An 18,495-nucleotide genomic window follows, 5' to 3' on the forward strand; every position below is an offset into this window, starting at 1 on the left:
GATTTGGGCATTGGAAGGAGTCAGTGGGCCTTTGAGGGGTCCCCCCCCACCCCAAACTCTGGCCTCTGTGGGGCTGCTGGGAGCAGGCCATGCAACCCCCACTCTGCTGCTGTTATTCCCATCTTATTGTTACTGCTTGGACTTGAGGGCCCTGCTGTTCTGTGACACGCTGCTTCCCTGGACCCCCGGCCACCCAGACCCTGCTGTAGTCCAGCGCTGCCCTGGCCCCCACCTCCCTTCACTTCTGCCCGGTCCCCTGGTGCTCTCCGGTTTCACCATATGTCTGGTGAGGTCAACCTGGCCACGGCAGGGGTGTCCTTGGGGGCAGCTGAGCCCCTCCCCCAACCCCCCATCAGGGATCACGTTGCGGGCGTCAGTCTCAGAGAGCGACTTGGAGGCCTCTTTCTATTCCTTTTTATCTCCAGGGAGAGATTTATCCTCCCTGGGCTGTGGCTGCAGGTCCCAGACAGATGGCAGCTCCCCAGAGGCACCCCGAAGGGCAGCTGCTACCTGTTTTCTGTCCATGTGGTTTGTTGTCTATAGTTACTCACTGAGGATGTGTGTGTGGGGTTGGGGGCGGGTAGCCTGGGGACTCATCACCAGAACAAACTGCCTGGGTTCTAAGTCCAGCTCTGCTACTCACTAGCTGGGTGGCTTTGGGTAAGCTTTTTACTGTGCCAGACCTCAGTTCCCTCCTCTGTAAAATGGGCACAGCAGTAATAGTACCTACCTGCTACAGTTACCTGAGGATTAAAACACTTGGCGCAGCACCTGGCACAGAGTAGGGCCCCACGATGTAAGGGATCGTGATAGTAAACAATAGTAAGTGTTTTATTATTACTTTTATTATTGTTACTGTTACTATTCTAGTATTCCTAACTCTGTAGTGCTACTTCTGGAGCCTCTTCTGGGCCCCCCTGCCTCAGTTTCCCCCTCCCACTGTTCCTTCTCACTTTTGTTGAGCACCTGCTGTGGGCTGAGGATAGGGCAGTGAATGAAGCCACTTTGGGCCCTGAGACGGCTCCTGCTCTGCGGGGGAGATGCTCCGAGACAGTGAGGTCCACACGTCACTCTGGCCGTGAGGCCACTGTCGACAGTGACCAGTCAACTCTGGGAAGAGGGACAGGGTTCAAATGGCTGTGGGGAATGTGGCAAGTCTCGCCTTTTTCTGGGTCTGAGAGGAGACCTCTGTGAGCTGGGGAGGGGGAGTCTCCCCTGCTAGTTGAACGTCTGCGAAGAAAGCTCCCTTGGGGCCAGAGAGGCCACCACAGAGGTCGGGGGGTGGGGGAAGGAGTGTACAGCTCCTGTGGCTGAGTGAGGGGTGGGAGGAGCCCTCATCTTGCAGTGTCTTGTCTTTCTGGGTTTTAGAAAAGCCTCTTCTAAGGCAGGGTTACTCTCCCTTGGAGCTACTGACTTTGGGGCCAGATTCTTCTCTGTGGGACCCGTCCTGGGCAGTGGAGGATGGTTAGCAGCATCAGTGGTCTCTACCCAGTAGTGCTCACATCCCTAGTCTTGACAACCCCAGGAACCACGGGCATTGTCTTCTCTTCCAGAGGGCACGGTCACCTCCAAGTAGGGAGTCATTGCTCTGAGGCAAGGTGGGGCAGGTGGGAGCCTGCCATCAGGAGACCTGGTCTGATCTGTGTTTTCTCATTAATCTTTTGCTTGACCTCAGGTGAGTGCCTCTCATGCTCCCTGCCTTCCTCCATGCGGCAGGAGCTCTCTGGAGATGGCAAACACACAGCCCTACTCGCCCTGCCACTGCCATAGCTGTGGCAGACATCACTAATCGATCATGTTGTGTCTGGGAGCCCTGGAGACACGTGGGCCCAATAAGCAGCCTCTCTGGTCCCCTCCGAGCAGCAAGCAGGAGTTAGACATTCCTGGGCTGGGGTTGGGCTCTGTTGACTTCTGGCTCGATGCCTTCTGTTAGGCTTCTCATCCTCGGGGCCTCAGTTTTTTTCACCTGTAGAATGGGACCAAACTAGCTACCCAGAAAGCTGGTTGTGGGGTTCGAAATGAGCTAATGAGGATACCGTGGGAGTCTCAGCACGTGTTTATTACGTGAAAGAACGAGAGCACATGGATTTGTCCTAGGTGTGGAGTCGTGGGGACTGTCATCTCCCGCCGGTGGAGTGTATGTGGTACGATCATGGCAGAGAGCCGTTTGGCATTAACTAGTTAAGTTGAACTTATCTCTAACCCCTGGCCAACCATCCCACACCTGGGTACACATCTGGGGGGATTTGCACACTTGAACCTCAGGGGCTCTCAGTGTACGTTTGGAGGATCTGGAGTGCCTGAGCCCCAAGGACATACTACCCATCGTAGTGCTGTTTGTCGGAAGGACATTTGGAACCACCTAAACTTCTGCCTCGTGATACTTCTAAGTACTCAGCAATGAAACAAACAACCAGAGGCTTCAGCCTGGGTGGGCTGCCCAGAAGCAGATCCAGAGACTGATTCAAGGGGCACTAGTATGTTTGGGAGGAAGCAGCCAGGAACCATCCACAGCCAAGCGAGGGATTGAAGTGGGGGACGGAAGGTGGCCACGCAAGGTGCGTCATCTAGCAGGTCACCACTGTGGGCCTCCAGGGAAGCACACCTCAGGCTTCTCCCCTGTCTGTCTGGTCTGCCCTGCACAGGGGTGAGGGCCCTCAGGCTCCGAGATGGGGGGGCTGGCCGCTGGAGGGGTGATGGCGTGCACCCTGGGGGTAAGGACCAAGGGATGTGGGTGGGGTCTGGAGAGCAGGTGCTGCCCGGTATGCATGACAACGTGGGTGAATGTGGAAAATGTGATGTCGAGTGAGCAAAGGAAGTTGCTGAAAGTGTGTCACTTACAGAAACATCATAAACCCGCAGAACAGTGTTCTTTATCGCTTGTCCATTCACATAAGTGCATTAAATGGGCAAAGGGCATGCATGGGAATGAGGAGTCCCATATCCAGGATGTGGGTGGAGGGGAGGGTGGCTTGCAGGAGGGCAGGTGCACAAGTGCCTCCCCTCTTTCTGCCAGGATTCGTTCCTTCCTGATCTGCACTGAGGTTGATACTCACACGGTACGTGTATGAAGTATATACGGGCGAGGCTTTGGATATGCATTGGCTTGTGGAACCGCCGCTCAGATCAAGTGATAGAACATTTCCAGCACCTCCCAGGGCTTCCTCTGCCCCTTCCCGGTCTGCATCTCCCCCAGATTTGATGAATTTCTTTCAGAAAATGGTGTAAAGCAAATTTGGGACAATGTTAAGGTTTGCCAAAGTGGAGTTTGTGGCTGTTGGGTGGATTTTTCTCTGCGCATTTCTAAATCCTTCACCTGTTCCATCATCATCGTCAACAAAAGTAGAGGCGGGCTTGGGCAGGTGTGGGGACAGGCAGCACGACGGCGCGGACACTGCCTGGACAGAGATGGCGGGGCCAGAGCAGAGTCTCAGGCAGCCCTGGGAATCCTGAGAATGGCCTCGTCTCTAAGGGAGGTCCCAAGACAGAGCGGCTTCTGGCCGAGTGTTCCAGAGCTGTCAAGGCTTGGATCTGGAGTCGCCCCCAAGACTCCCTCTAACCACCCCGCCTACACGGAGGGCATTGGCAGCCGATCGTGCCTTGGGCAGCGCAAGAGCTGGGCCCAGAGCCCCTGCCTAGCCATTCTTTCCAGGTCACGAGCTGCCCATTGTGCCCATCACGAAGGCCTGTTTGCGGCTCCTCTGTGGGTGGCCCGAGCCTCTCATTGTCCCAGCACAATAGCGGTAGCTTTGCTTGCTCTAAGAAACCAGGACAGGAAGCCCCGATCTAGGCCAGCACTCCCAGCTTCCTGCTGTCCCCAGCGGGGCTGGGCCAGTGCGGCTTTGTCTCCCTCCAGTCCCAGGAGGCTAGAGGCTGGCCTTCCCGGCAGCACTGCCCCTGCTGAAGCATCCTTTAGGAGCGCTGTCCCCGGCCCCTATGACCCTTTAAAAGAAAAAGGTTAGCAGGCTTTCAGCAGGCTCCTGCTGTGTGTCGGGCACATCCCACCCCTTCCTTTCATTGTTTAGTGCTTTCTGTATGCCGGGCATACGGGGGTGCCTGGGGATGCAGCTGGGAACAAGAGAGGCAAGCCCCGTACCCTCATGGAGCTTCCATTCCCTTTATCCTGTTGTGTTCTGAAAGGTAGGGAGGTCTTGCTGTGATCCCCCTATTTGGGAATTACTAAACTGAGACTCAGAGAGGCTAATGCATTTTCTTGAGGTTACACAGCAGGAAAGAGGAGGATCTCTGCTTAAACACAAACTGTCAGTTTCCAAACCTGGTCTTTATTGTTGGATTGGGGTAAAGGTTTCATTCCAGCCATGTTCCCTTCTTATCTTGGCCTTTCCCAGAGGAACAGATGTAGATTGCCTGACCTCACTCTTTAATAGACCTTTTTTTTTTTTTTTTAAGATTTTATTTATTTATTTGACAGAGATCACAAGTAGACAGAGAGGCAGGCAGAGAGAGAGGAAGGGAAGCAGACTCCCTGCTGAGCAGAGAGCCCTGGGGTCATGACCTGAGTCGAAGACAGAGGCTTTAACCCACCGAGCCACCCAGGCGCCCCCTTTAATAGACTTTTAATGCAAGATGGGAAGGTGGGGAGTGTATGAAGAGAAGGAGGGCTTTCTGGTGGAGGTGCCATTTGAGCTAAGTTCTGATGGATAAGAAGGAGCTGACCCATGTAGATGTGGGGAAGAATATCCTGCTAGTAAGAGCAGCACATGCATAGGTCCTGAGGCAGGAGTGTCTCCTGGCAGGTGGAAGGAATAGAATGATGGTGGGACTGAAGAGCGTTGAGGTGTGGAGTGAAAAAGTGCTGGAAGGTGTGGAGAGGTCAGGGGGGCCTCATGGGCTGAGGGAGGATTTGTTTTGTTTTGTTTTGTTTTTTTTTTAAGCACAGTAGGAAGCCATCCAGGATTTTAAGCTGTGGATTGACAGGCTTTGATTTACATATTTAATAGGATTCCTCTGGTTGTGTGTGGAGAAAGGACTTTGGGGGCAATGAGGGGGAACAGGGAGGAGGTGATTGCATTGGTCTAGGCAGGACAAGGTGGTGCCTTGGGCTGAGGCAGGGGTGGCTATGGAGGTGGAGAGAAGAGGTTGGATTTTTTTTTTTTTTAAGAAATATTTATTTATTTGAGAGAGCTAGAGAAGGTGCACGCACACGCAGGGGGAAGGGCAGAGGGAGAGGGAGACTCTTCAGGCAGATTCCTCACCAGCATGGAGCCTGATGTGGGGCTCGAACCCACGACCCATGAGATCATGACCTGAGCGGAAACCAGCAGTTGGATGTCCAACCCACTGAGCCACCCAGGCGCCCCCAAGGCTGTTGAAGGCGAAGCTGGTAGAATTTGCTGATGGATAGAAGTGGGGTGCCAGAGAAAGAGAGGCGTGGAGGGTGACTGGGACAGCGGGGGGTTTTTGGCTGGAGCCCCCCGGCAGGCGGCAGCGGCGTCAGTCCGGCTGGGAAGAGCTTGGGTGGTTTGGGTTGGGAGGGGCGATCAGGAACTAGGATTTGGATGCCCTCGGCGTCTGGGTGGGATGTGTGGAATCTTCAGGGGAGAAGTCCAGGCTGGGGACTTAACTGTGGGCCCAGGCGACTGGCGGAGACTGCTCTGCCCAGCTCTGTGTCGTCGACTTTCCTCCCCATGACCCACTACGTGAGGCTGCAGTGCACCACCCCCAAGAGACCCGAGTCCTTGGCTGGCCGGCACCCCGTGACAGACACCGACATCCTTGGCTGATGGAAAAGGATCTGACAGCCGTCTGTGGATGGTCAGCCTCCTCTTGGCCTGCCTGCCCCTGCTTTTCTCCGTCCGGGCTGTTCCCTCCATCTCCCCGCCACTAGGAGATGTCCTCAGACAAGCATGGGCACAGAGACACACTTAATTAACCTGCATCTGGGCTCTGCAGCGGGGACCCCGTGCAGATCCGCATTGCTATAATCAGCTGTGGCAGGGAGGGCACCCGGCCGGGCCACCGCAGCTCCTCATGGCCCTGTGGTTGTGACAGGACTGTGATGTCATTTTCACAGGGGATGGCCTATAGCTGATGCCAGGTCAGCCTGGGTCCAAGTCCTCGAGTGCGGACAGGCCAGGCAGTTTGCTGTGTGGGCCTCGGTCTCCCTCGGGTGCATCTCCCATCCCCCTCCCCCAGCCCCCGCGTTCTTATCAGTAGTTTTTCCATCAACAGCTCCATCCCTCCCCCACAGGGGCCAGGCCACCGTCATCTGTCATTTCTCATCAGCACGGCTGCATCCCTCCATTCTGGTGCCCCCCCCATCCTGCTCGACCCCTAAAATCCGGTTCCTCACAAAAACCACCAATATTCTGCTGATATTTAAAAACTGGGAGACTTTGTGCAAAGGAAAAAAAAAATCTTAATTTCTGGCTTCTGTTGAGAAAAATACCAGAACACCTGGTGGCCCTGGGCCCGCCGCCTTCCCACCTGACCACACTTGGAAGGGAGAAGCGGCCATCCCCCTTCGATGGCACGTGCTTGCCAGCTCTCCGCGGTCCCCGACACTCCTTTCTCCTCTTTGTTGTCTGCCACATCACAGAGGACAGAGATGACCTCTCTTCTGAGCCCCTGAAAAAAACGTGGCACAACAGCTGGGGTCCGTCCATACAGCCGGATCCCGGGCACCTGGAACAGAGAATGGGGGTGCTCCCTAGGAAGGATGGGGAGGATCTCTAAGCAGGATTAAGTGGGAAAAGCAGGTGCCGCGTGGCCTGGGTATGCTGCTGTGTTTTCGGTGTGTAAGAAAGGGGAAAAATAAGAACACGGGTGTGTATGTGTGTATAAGTATGTATTTTCCCGTTTGTTATTTTTCGCATGAAGATTCTCCGGAGGGGGACCTGGGACACGAGCAGCTGTGGTTCCCCTGGGGGGGGACTAGATGCCCTGGGGCCCGGGGTGCAGGAGAGAGGCTCTTTGTATTTTTGACTCTTTATGTTTTTGACTTTGGAAGGATGTGAGTATGTTATTATTTGGAAGTTACATTTTTGAAAAAGGAATTTAAAAAAAGAAGGGAAGTGAATTTTAACCTGAGAGAGTAAGGAGCACAGGGAGTGCATCTCCCTGAGGGCCGGGCATTGCTGTGTTCCCCGAACAGGGCCTGAGGTCACAGGGCCTGAGGTCGGAGATGCTCAGTCAACATCTGTTGACTGAATGGGGTGGGGGATACTCCAGTGTGTTTAATGCAGAAGCTAGGTAGGTTTTTTCTTACTCCCTGCCCACGTCCTGTGTCCCTTCTCGGGGGCACTGGAACTGTGGCCCTCCTGTCAGGCCATCGCCGGGAGATCAGAGGCCTGGATGCTCACCTCTCCTTGCTTCTCTTCCTCTAGGCCTTTCTGCATCGCATCCGACAGAACGTGGCCGACTCCGTGGAGAAGGGCCTCACTGAAGAGAATGTCAAGGTGTGTACTGCTGGGCCAGCCCTTTGCAGACGGTCCTGCTGCGGTGTGCCTTGCTCCTCTAGGGGCGAAGCTCAGGGGGGCAGAGTGGGAGGACCACCCCCCTGCTGGCAGCTGGCTTTGCCCTCCCACAGCCTGTGCTCCCTGCGGCCCCTGGGGGCTCTGCGCTTGGTGGGCATCAGGAGGACTCAGCCAACTTGAGACTTCGTCTCCTTGCTCGTCATGGCCATCCTGTCTCCCAGCCTACTCTGTGCCAAGCCCCCTGGCGTGGAGCCAGTGGAAAATCCCTTCCCAAGTGCCCCTGGGAGCGTTGGCACCTCCAGCCGCCCTCTTGGCAGCCCCGGCCTGTGCCCCTGCACTGGGCATTGAGTGGCGAGGCAGAGCAGTTGAGTAATTGGGTCCGGCCTTCGTCTTGGCTGCGGCTCTGGGGAGTTTCGGGAGGACATCAATAGGCCCTCTGTGTGCACGGCAGAGGCCCCTGCCCTGCCCGGGCCTGGCTTTCCAGCCTGATCTCACTCTCTGGGAAGCTGCCTTTAGTTCTTGGGGCTCCGGGGTCCCTGGTCCAGGGGGCGAGCGGGGGCAGCGTGGGGTGGGTGTCAGAGGTCCCTGACTTGCATTGCACACAAAGGGCTTGATCCAGCAGGACATTCCCCCCACATGTCTCCGTTAGTCTGGACAGGAACCTTATGGAGTGTAGTGCTGAGTCCAGCGTCTTGGGTAAGAAAGCTAAGACTTAGATGTAAAGAGAGCCGCTCAGGTCTTGCTGCCCAGATGGTCTCTGACAGCGCTGGCTTTTAAGTCTTTTACGCACACACACATTCTTCGTTCAGCAAATATTTACCGGGGACCCGCTGTTTATGATGTGTATTTCTTACAATTGATTTCTTAATTGCAATGTAAAGATTACTAGAATTTTTGAATTTTAACTTATGACAGTTTTTTAAAAATTACTTTTTTTTTTTTTTAATGAGCTAAGACTCACATACAGGAAAGGGTGCATTGTGAATGTCAGATGTGATGCAGTGTCACATACGGACATGCCTGTGGACACGACCGCAGTGAGGACGGAGCATTTCCTGCCCCCGTGGGCTGCTCTGTGTCCCCCATCCTCCACCCCATAAATGCCCACTCCTCAAAGCCGAGCCACTGATGAGTTTTGCCTGTTCACGAACTTTATTTAAAAGTGAGCTCTTTCACATCTAGTGCCTTTTGCTCACTGGTGTGTGTGTGTGACATTTGCCCGTGTTGTCATGTGTGGCTGTGACTTGGTCACTTTAATTACTGGGTCGTAATCCATAGTACGAACGTCCCGTGATTTATGGTCCATTCTCCTGTTGACGGGTGTTTGGGTTACTTATTCTGGGCTTTTATGGCCATTCTTATGTATGCCTTTTGGAGGGTACATGCTCTCGTTTCTTTTGGGAGACAAATATTTATTCTGAAATTTTGCCGCTGTTCTTTGAAGGACGTTTGGCAGTAGGATCTATGCTGTCTGTCTTTAACAGAAGCCAATTTAACCATGTGAACCAGAAAGGGTGAGAGAGAGCAACAGAACCAGACAGGGCAGGTGACTTCCCCCACCCCCCACCTCCATGATGAGTGTCCCCCAGGGCGAGGCAGAGGAGGAAGACACCCGCTGGCCCCCTCACAGTGCGGCCTTTGAGGAATGGTCTCACCTCTCTGCCTTCCCTGCCTACCCACGGGCCAGCTCCCTCTGCAGACTTTCTGGTGCATTCTGAAGGTTGGTGGGGTTAGTCTTCATTCCTTGAGCTCTTGACTCAGGTGTCACCTTCTCAGAGGGACTGTCCCTGGCCCTCCACTCCTCCCTGGGACTCCCTTCCTGTTTCACTTTGGTCTTTACTTCTTCTGACTTCCCAGAACATTCTATTTTAACTTTTTGTTTCTTGTCCGTCCCCTTCCATTAGAATGTCACCTCCGTGGAGGCATGTGCTTGTCTGTTCCCTGCTGGATCCCCCAGGGCCCCTAACAGTGCCTGGCACACAGCAGGTGCTCGGTCTGTATTTGCTGAACAAATGAGGAAGGAACCCTAGAGGGAACCAGGAACCAGTAGTAACACCGGTTACCCCTGCTGTGAGCCCCAGTGGGAAGGCTGGGTTGGGGGGCGGATCTCCTTACTGGATTCGCTGTACTGTGTTTTAGTTTTTAAACCACGTTGCTGTACTGTGTTTTAGTTTTTGAACCACGTGGGTACCTTCTTCAAAATTAAATAAAAAAAAAATGCACCTCATTTTTAAGAAAAGAGGGGAAAAAAGAATTTATGCAGTGAAAAGGACCTTAAGTGAATAACCGAAGGTCTTCCTAGTTCTCTTTCCCAGCGGTCCCTGCAGGTACCAGCTTGACTCTTCATTCAGACAGTCTCTGTTTTCGCCAGCCTAGAGAGAGGAATGGCCTTTAAAAAAATTTTTTTTTGAATTTAAATGTATTTTTTTAAGAGATTTTATTTATTTGAGGTGGGGGGAGAGCAGGAGCTGAGGTGGGGCAGAGGGAGAGGGAGAAGCAAGCTCCCCACTGAGCAGGGAGCCCAATGTGGGGCTCAGTCCCAGGACCCTGAGATCATGACCTGAGCCAAAGGCAGATCCTTAACTGACTGAGCCACCCAGGCGCCCCTGTCTTTTTTTTTTTTTTTTTTCCTCTAAAGGAACAGAAATGGGTCCATGCTGGAATCTTGCTTGGCACCATGATCCGCACCCCCACACTTAATAATGTATATTGAAGACCATTCCAGGATTCCATATCTCTATTCACAGAGCTGCAGATTCTTTTTATAGGCTGCATAGCATCTCAGCATATAGAATTTATTTGATTGTAACCTGTCCAGTTTATTTAACTATTTTATTTGATGAGTAGGAGTCCCCCTTTGGACATTTGCCTTTTTCCCAGTTTTTTGCTTTTGCAAATAGGGCTGGAGTATGTCCTTGTCTGTCCACCAGGCTCTTCACTTGGCATTATTAACACATTGGTCTGGAGAATTCTCTGCTCTGGGGGCTGCCTGTGTGTTGTAGGGTGTTTAATAGCATCCCCAGCCTCTACCTAGGAAATCTGTGATTGTGGGGTACACAATTGTCCCTGCTCGGAGACTACTGACTGACAGGCTGAATTCTACAATGTAGAATTGCTGGGTCAGATGGTACATGCATTTCAAACTTTGTAGATTCCTAGGGGGGAAAAGGCACTCCTGTATTGTGTGTGCACGTGTACACAGCATATTTCGGACATTTTTCCCCATCCTGTTTTCTTCGGCCACATCATTTTAATAGGTGCATGGACGTACCCTCATTGTTTTAAAAAATCAGCCTTTTGATTGGACGTGCTGGTGGTCTGGCCACGATGAAAACTGTTAAATGTCTTCATATAAAATTCACTGCATGCTGAGTGTGCACCTCGGTTCCACTGCTTACTGGACTGTGCGACCTTGAGAATGTTAATTTACTCTGGGTCCCTGCTCTTCATCTGTAAATGGGGAGTGACAGTCGTCTCTACATTGTGGGCCTGCAGCGAGCCCTGGGTGCCATCAATGCCTGTGAAGTTCTTAGCCCAGGATTAGGCATGAATCCTGCAGAATAAACGTTGACCATATTTTGGTTTAGCATTATTTTTATTAGTGGTTAACTGGCTCCAGCCTATCGGAGTGCCTGTTGCATCGTTATATCCTCGCCTACACTCAGGGTTATGGTTTTTTGTTTTTTTTTTCCTGTTTTTGCTTGATTTTGCCCTCCCTCTATGCCTTGGTTAACACGGTCCTTGGGCATCCCCCTCTTCCCTCACAGGTCCTGTTCTCAAACATCGAAGACATCTTGGAAGTTCATAAGGATTTCTTGGCTGCCTTGGAGTACTGTTTACATCCCGAGCCTCAGTCTCAGCATGAACTTGGGAACGTTTTCTTAAAATTCGTGAGTTCAGTGGCCCAGCCTGCCCCTGTCATGGGCTGCAGCTTTGGGGAAGTGGGCTTCGTCCCCAGCTTCCTTGGCAGGCCTGTCTGGGAGGTGGGGCGGCGGGTGGCAGGCAGGCCCAGCCTCTGCCCCCCTGGGAGCGATGGGAAGCAGTTCAGGCCCAGCAGACTGGGTCTGTTCTTACTGGGCTCTCCCTCCCCTCAGTGGCATGTAGTGTGTGGCTCCCATTTCCTCAGGGCTCCCTGCTGAATGCCTGTGTCCTGGGGTTCCCCTGACCTCCTGGTCTGGCAGGGCCCTTCTGCTGCAGAGTGACCAACAGGGGTAGCTGGGGCCAAGAGGGTGGCCTTGGCTCACACAGACCTGAGTGTGAGTCCCAGCCTGGCCAGCCCATGACCCACGAGGGTGTCTTAGGGTCCCACTTCAGCTGCCAGTCAGAGAGGCCAAGGCTTTTCATAGGAGCCTCTGTCTTCCTGCAGGATTGCCAAGTTGCTTGGAATGGTGAGGGGATGGTTGGAGGAAGGGGGCCGTGGGCACCCTAAAACCCAACCACTAACTACCGAATTGATTACACACTGACACAGACATTCTCATTGCGCTGGGCGCTGTTCGCAGTGCTTTTACATATTTTCATTCATTCAGGCTTCACAACAGCCTTCAACAGTGTGTACTATTATTGTTCTCACTTTGGACACGGGGGGACCGAGGCCCAGAGAGGGTGAGTCCTAGTGTGACTTACATAGCTCGTGAGAGCTAGAGCCCGGATTTGGAGCCATTGTAATCTGGCCTCAGGCTCATGTTGTCACCATCTTACATGAGAAGTGTCCTGAAATACATATGAAACACTTGCTGTGTCCCCGGCACTGTACTTGGGCCCGAGGTTGCTGCCCTTTATGAGATGAGCTTGTGTTTGCTGCCCTGAGGCTCGTGGGCTGGGTACCCGGGCTGTGAAGAATATAAAATATGGAGGTGACAAGAGCTGACTCTGCTCGAGATTGTTTGAGATTGGGAAGTCAGGCACAGGGTTGCTAGACTGAGCAAACAAGAATACTCAGGACATCTAGTACATTTGGTAAATGACAGATAATTTTTTAGCATACGCATGTCTCATGCACTATTTGAGATATACTAAGAAATGATTTGTTTGTTCATCTGAAATTTTGAATTCAGCTCGGTGTCTTGTGTTTTGTCTGGCAACCCTGGGCAGGGCAGGCCTCTGAAAGGCAATGAAATGGGAAGATCTTGGGGAGGGACATTCCAGAGGCTGAGACTAGGAAGGGCAGAGGCCCCAGACTGGGAGCAGGCACGTACGTGGGAGGAAGGCAGGCAGCCTGTTGTGGCCAGAGCAGAGTGAGTGATGGACGGAGGGCAGGGGTGCCACGGGGCGGAGGCCAGAGGGATCTTATTCTAAGAGGTGTAGGTTTTTAGCAGGGAGGTCATATGGTCTGCACATCCCGAGCTGTGTGAATAGGCAGACGAGAAGCTGGGGAAACCCTTGTGAAAGTGAGACCTGGAGCTCAGGCTCCCCTCCGCACCGGAGCAGATGTCTACATGGCCAGCTCCTGCCCTTCTCTGAGTCTCAGGCCTTTTGGGTGTGAAGTGAGTGGTTTGGAGCACATGGCCTCCGTGGAGTATGTGTCACTCTGTGTGACTGTGGACAGCAGCCATCACCTCTGACAATCCTTGAGCCCTCCCCTGGGGCTCACCCCTCTTCCCCAGATGTCCCCATCTGGCACCTGTCCACGTCTTCTCCTTCACAGCCCAAACCCACAGCCACCCGTTCCCCACCCGCCACATCTGTGTGTGCATAACTGCTTGTCCGTTTCTTCTTGGCACGACAATCAAAACCCCATGTGGGGCCTCTAGGGGGAAATTGAACGCTTGAGCTCTTAGCTGTGAAAAGCAGCGTTTCCATATCTGCAGGGTCTCAGGCCTGAGACGCAGCTGGGATGGGGCTCCGTGAAAGGATGGGGGGGATGGGGCTGGGCATGGTTTGAGGAAGGGGTGTTGCCCATTTGCTAAATTTAACCGCTCCAAGCCTCGAGCCTTTGGTCCCCTGCCCTTTTTTCAAGCTGAAGGAGAGGAGGTCGCTGCAGAGCACGTCAGAGAAGGGGCTCGGTGGATGAGGAATGACAAACCTGCAGTGACCTTATCACTCCCTCACTCTCCTCTCCTGCAGCCATGGCAGACATTACTAATCAATCACAGCATTCTGCCTCCGGGCTCCCCAGGGCAGCTCCAGAATCCTTCTCACCAGTGTTCCAGCCAGTGCTGTTCATCGATTGGGGTTGGCATGTGAAAACAGACAGATTTGCTTCTGCTTTCTGGCTCAAACTTTTCATCGTACAGATGGAGATGGACAGGGAGACCCTGTCACTTCGCCAGACTTGGGTCCAGTTTTTCATTTTCCTCCCCCTTTCAGAGTGTGCATTTATGAGGACTGTCTTCATTGGAAGTGACAAAACTACCAATTCAAATAGGTTTAAACAAACGAAAAAGACTTTATAGTGCATACGGCACATACAAATGAAATACTCCAGTGAGTGGGCTTTAGGCATAGCTGGATCCAGGGCCCCATATGGTGGTGTTTTCAGGACTTGGTCTGTATCTTTGGGCCCTAATTTCCTCTGTGTTGGCTTCATTCTTTGAGGGCTGTGTTCGGGGGGTTATTTTATGCCCCATAGGGTGGGAGGGGTGACCCTCGGCAGTTTCAGGCTGACACTCTGCCTGCTACAACAGGGACGGATCAAAGAGAGTTTCTCTTCACGGTAATTCCGACATGAGTCTTTGAGGGCTGTCCTTGCCCAGCTTGGGTCACGTGGCCATGGCTGCCAGGACAGGGAGCTCTCTGGTTGGTTTGACTTGGGTCATATGCTCACTTGTGGTGCCTGGGAGTGGAGTGGGGTCTGTGGGCTCCCAAGTGGAGGAGGTGGATCCCAGGGGAGAAATTGGGGGCCATGACTGGAATAGCGGGGAGTGGCTGCTTGGGTAAAAGACAAGACATGGTCCCGCAAAGAGCCCGGGACAGAGTCGCTATAGAGCAGGGTCATCTGGAAGAAGCGTGGGGCTGGCTGGAGGCCTGTTGGGCTCCTCTCAGTTCCTCTTCGTGCTTTCTTGCTTTCATTCAGGGTGCCTGCTGTCCCCACTAGGGCTCCAGCAGAGACCCAGCAGATGCAAAGCCTGCCCCCGTGGAGCTCGCAGTGGCCCGGGGCAGGGTGGAGGGGTGGGAGATGGACAGTGCGCAGCTGAGGAGTAGCATGTCCTGGGGGTCTGGGCCTTCTGCATTCCCTGGATTCGGCCCGGTCCTTTCCCTGGTGGCCTGTTCTCAACCTGTGAGCCCACTCGGCTCCCTTCCTCCCCACTCTGCCCGCCCCTTCTTCCGCCATCAGAACCGACCCGCTCCCTGTTCCACCCTGTCATAGACCTGTTCACTGTGGGATAATGAACTTGCCGACGTCCTAATAGTGGTAGTAACAGCAGCCCCAATAAGAACAGCTAATATTTAGTGAGCCTTCGCTGTGGGCCATTTTCGGCCTTTACGGTGTATTCACCCAGTAACCCTCACAACCACCTTATGGTGGAGACGCTATTGTTGTCTGTACCTTCTGGACAAGAATGCAGGGGCTCCGAAATGTGACAGACACAGAGCTGGCAGCCTGGGGAGCTGGACTCTGAATGTGGCTGGAGAACTTGCACTTGAGCTTACAGGTTGATGCTGATAGAGCCCCGGAGGCTCCTCGGGTGGCTTATCTATAAATAGGACTGATAGTAGGGGTCTGTGGCCCCAGGAAAGGTTAAGGTCTTCTGGCTGCTGAGCAGTTTTTTTCTAGAGCTGGTTACATACTGTTGGGACCTCCTGCTGCCATCCCTGTGCCTGCATTCAGAGCCCAGCCCCCGCTGTAGAGTCCTGCAGACCTTCTCTGCAGGAACAGGCTCCAGACAGGCCCCTTTCCCCCTTCTCCGCAGCCCACCTCACCGTGGTCTGCCCCCAGAGGCCTGGCTCCCCATGTTTCTGGCAGACCCCTGTCCACATCTTTTTCCTTGCTTGGGTGAACCCCTGCAGTCCAGACTTGTACTGACCAGTCTCCACTGGCCTCAGGGGTCCCCTAGGCTCACTGGAGACAGTGGAAATGGAAAGAGGTCTGCTTGGGCATTGTGGGGGATACTGGGGTCCCCTCTTCTCCTTCCCTGTCCTCATGGATCTGCAGGCACCGGCCGAGGGAGGAGGTCGTCGGGGATGCGGCGTGTGTTCCTGTGTGTGCGCCAATGCGGGCCGTGGTGTCTGGAGATGTTGCTTGTGGTCTTATGATATTATAGAGTGTTTAGCTGCTCCTCGGAGTGTGTGTCAGGACGGCTTGTCCTGGATAGTTGTGACATTGTTTGTTTCGGTATTTTTCTCTGTTGATTCATGTTTATTGGTTGTGTTGTGTAGCCTAGACTTCTAAGGATTTTGAGATGTCTTATAGAGTCCACGTGTCCCTGGCACTGACCTCCTCATTCTCCGTGGATCATTTACCTCACCAGCCGCTCCAGTAAGCGGGGGGCTGTCATGGTGTGTGTTGTGGATGAGGGAACCGAGGCAGACAGAGGTGAAGCAGCTTGCCCAGGGCTCTCCACTACTCAGGGAGCACGGGGCTGGGCTTCTGACCCAGGGGGTGTAGTTCTAGAGTCACTCTAAGCTTGTCCCCATTATCTCTAGCCTCCGCTCTGAGCTTAGTTTGTGGATCTGTGGCTCGAGATTTGTCCGCTTTGGCCTTTTCCTCCCGTCCCCATCTTTGGCCGTGACCTGGAGCTGCACATCAGCAAGGGGGCTCCAAGGGGTCAAGCCCTGGCGCTCCCGCTTCACCAGGCATGAGCCCTTGGGCCTGTGACTTGGCCTCTGTTTTCCCCTATGACAGTGGGGAGATAGTCATTACCTGTCAGGTCGTGGTGAGGAACGCCTGAGTGTCCCTGCATTCCAGGAGGGCAGAGTGTGGCAGGGACCAAGGGGTTAGCACACACTCTGCCGTGTTGGCCTTTAGCTGTGGCTGTGGGCCCTTCGCTGCAGAGCACATCTGCTCAGGTTGTGCACTCACTGCCCCAAGAGCTGGGTTGGGGCAGGCTGGAGCAGCTTACTGATTCTGAAACCCATCCTCCCTCCTCTTTGGTTTGCTCTTTCCTGCAGCTACTCCATCGGCAGGGCGACAGTAGCTTTGTTTAGAAGCAACATGACTGGCTGGCTTTGCTAGGCCACCTCTTCCTTCCTTAGCTTCTTGGGGTCTCCTGCCCAACCCTCAGCCCGAGGTGGAAGCCCTTCAGCCCTTCCTGTCCCGTGGCCTTACCCAGGACATCCTTATTTAAGGTTTGGCAGGCTGGGAGGTGGTGTTCTGTGAGCCTTTTGGAGCTGAGGATGCTCACTGCAGAGCTTCCTGTGAGTGCCGGAAGCCCTGACTGATGGTTAGAGACCTGGTGACCCACAGGTGACCTCTAGATTGGATGGAGTCCAGCTTCGGGCTTAGGGGCATTTGGAGGTCAACAGAGCTATCCCCTTGCCTCAAGAGTGCCACTGCTGTGTAGCAGCGACCAGGGCTCTATTCCCCCCCGCCCAGCCCCCCAAATTCCTGAGCCTTCTTTAGATTTTTCAGGTTCATATATATAAGGCATTGCACATGGTAGGTGTTTAAAATCCAGCTGGTTAGTACATGTTCACTGAGGCCCTACTGTGTGCCAGCCACTGTGCCAAAATCGGAGGCTACCTCAGTGAACAAGATAGCTGTGGTCACTGCCTTCAGGGAGCTGACTGCTGTGTGGGAATAGACAGATAAACAAATAATCTGAATCATTCCAGATTACACCTGTCTGGCTGCTTTAGCTAGGGTCGCCCAGGTGTTGTTTGAGGAGGTGGAATCTGAGTTGGGGAGTAGCCAGGCTTGGGGGGAAAAATGTTCTGGGTTGAGGGTATGGCAAGTGCAAAGGCCCTGAGGTAGGAATAGGCTGGCAAATACGAGGAGTAGCTGGAAGCCCAGTGAGATGAGGTCAGAGAAAGACAGGGTCACATTATCTGGCCCTTGAAATTCATGATCAAGTGTTGGGTTTCTTTTGTAGTGCAGTGGAATACCACTGGGGGGTTTTCAGTAGGGGTATGACACAGCCTGACTTGCAATTTAATGCAAAGGATCGACATTTATGGAGCACTTAGCATATGCCAAAGCCTTACGTTTAACTCATTTAATCCCTCTAACAACCCCATGAATTAACTGGATAACTCCACCTTCCTGATGAGGAGGTGGAGGCACAGAAAGGCCAGGGAACTTGTCCGAGTTCATACTTAAATGCAGAGCCAGGATTGCAAGCCCAGGCCTCTGGCTCTGAGTTTGTGCACTTGACCCTGGGCCGTGCTGCTTCCTGAAAGGTTACTCAGGCTGCTGGGCGCAGACTCAGGGCAGGAGTGGAGGCTGCGAGGCCCACAGTGAGTGGACGGCACCCTATCTGAGGTTCCTCCTGCTCCGTGGTCGCCCAGGGTCTGGGGCTCCTCCCAGGCTGGCCCAGCCATGGACGCCTATCAGTGCATCTCCTTTCCCGCCACGGGCTCTCTCCCACAAAACTCTGTCCTTGTCTTGCAGAAGGACAAGTTCTGCGTGTATGAGGAGTACTGCAGCAACCATGAGAAGGCCCTGCGGTTGCTTGTGGAGCTGAACAAGATCCCCACTGTGCGCGCCTTCCTTTTGGTAAGTGTGCTTTTCACCTTCCCTTCCACTCAGCCCAGGCTTGTGAATCTCTGGGTACAAGAGAGCTTCCCGCCGACCCGTGTTGTGTTGCCTGGGTTAGCTGCTCATAACAGCTGGGGTAACTCTGGGATCACCAAATGTTTTCTATACAGGGCCAGATTTTTGCCTTTTTGAATCACGCACTCTCTGTCACAGCGACTCTGTTTTGCCCCTAGATCATATGCAAAGGAGTGAGCATGGCTGTGTTCCAGTAAAACCTTATTTACAAAACAGGCAGCGGGCTGGATTCTGCCCTAGGGCCACGTTTGCCAACTCCTGATCTAAAGTAATGATCCTAGTAAGAGTGGCAGCAAATGGTAGTAATGATTGTATGCTTAGGATTATTTAATTATAAGCAAATGAAAACTCAGTTAAAATTGGCTTATGCCCCCAATTTGTTTTTAAAGATTTTATTTATTTATTTGA

The 18,495-nt window shown here is 53.3% G+C and overlaps 1 protein-coding gene across 1 annotated transcript in view; it reads left to right on the plus strand.

The window, feature by feature from the left end:
* Positions 1 to 18,495, plus strand: part of PREX1 (phosphatidylinositol-3,4,5-trisphosphate dependent Rac exchange factor 1) — a 176,636-nt gene that overhangs the window by 66,949 nt on the left and 91,192 nt on the right. The window contains exons 2-4 of the mRNA XM_059132900.1: positions 7,347 to 7,418; positions 11,204 to 11,326; positions 17,926 to 18,030. Coding sequence (XP_058988883.1) covers positions 7,347 to 7,418; positions 11,204 to 11,326; positions 17,926 to 18,030 — 300 coding nt within the window. The remainder of the gene's footprint in view (positions 1 to 7,346; positions 7,419 to 11,203; positions 11,327 to 17,925; positions 18,031 to 18,495) is intronic.

The sequence above is a fragment of the Mustela lutreola genome, chromosome 9, assembly GCF_030435805.1.
Source record: "Mustela lutreola isolate mMusLut2 chromosome 9, mMusLut2.pri, whole genome shotgun sequence".
In the NCBI taxonomy this organism is placed as follows: Eukaryota; Metazoa; Chordata; class Mammalia; order Carnivora; family Mustelidae; genus Mustela; species Mustela lutreola.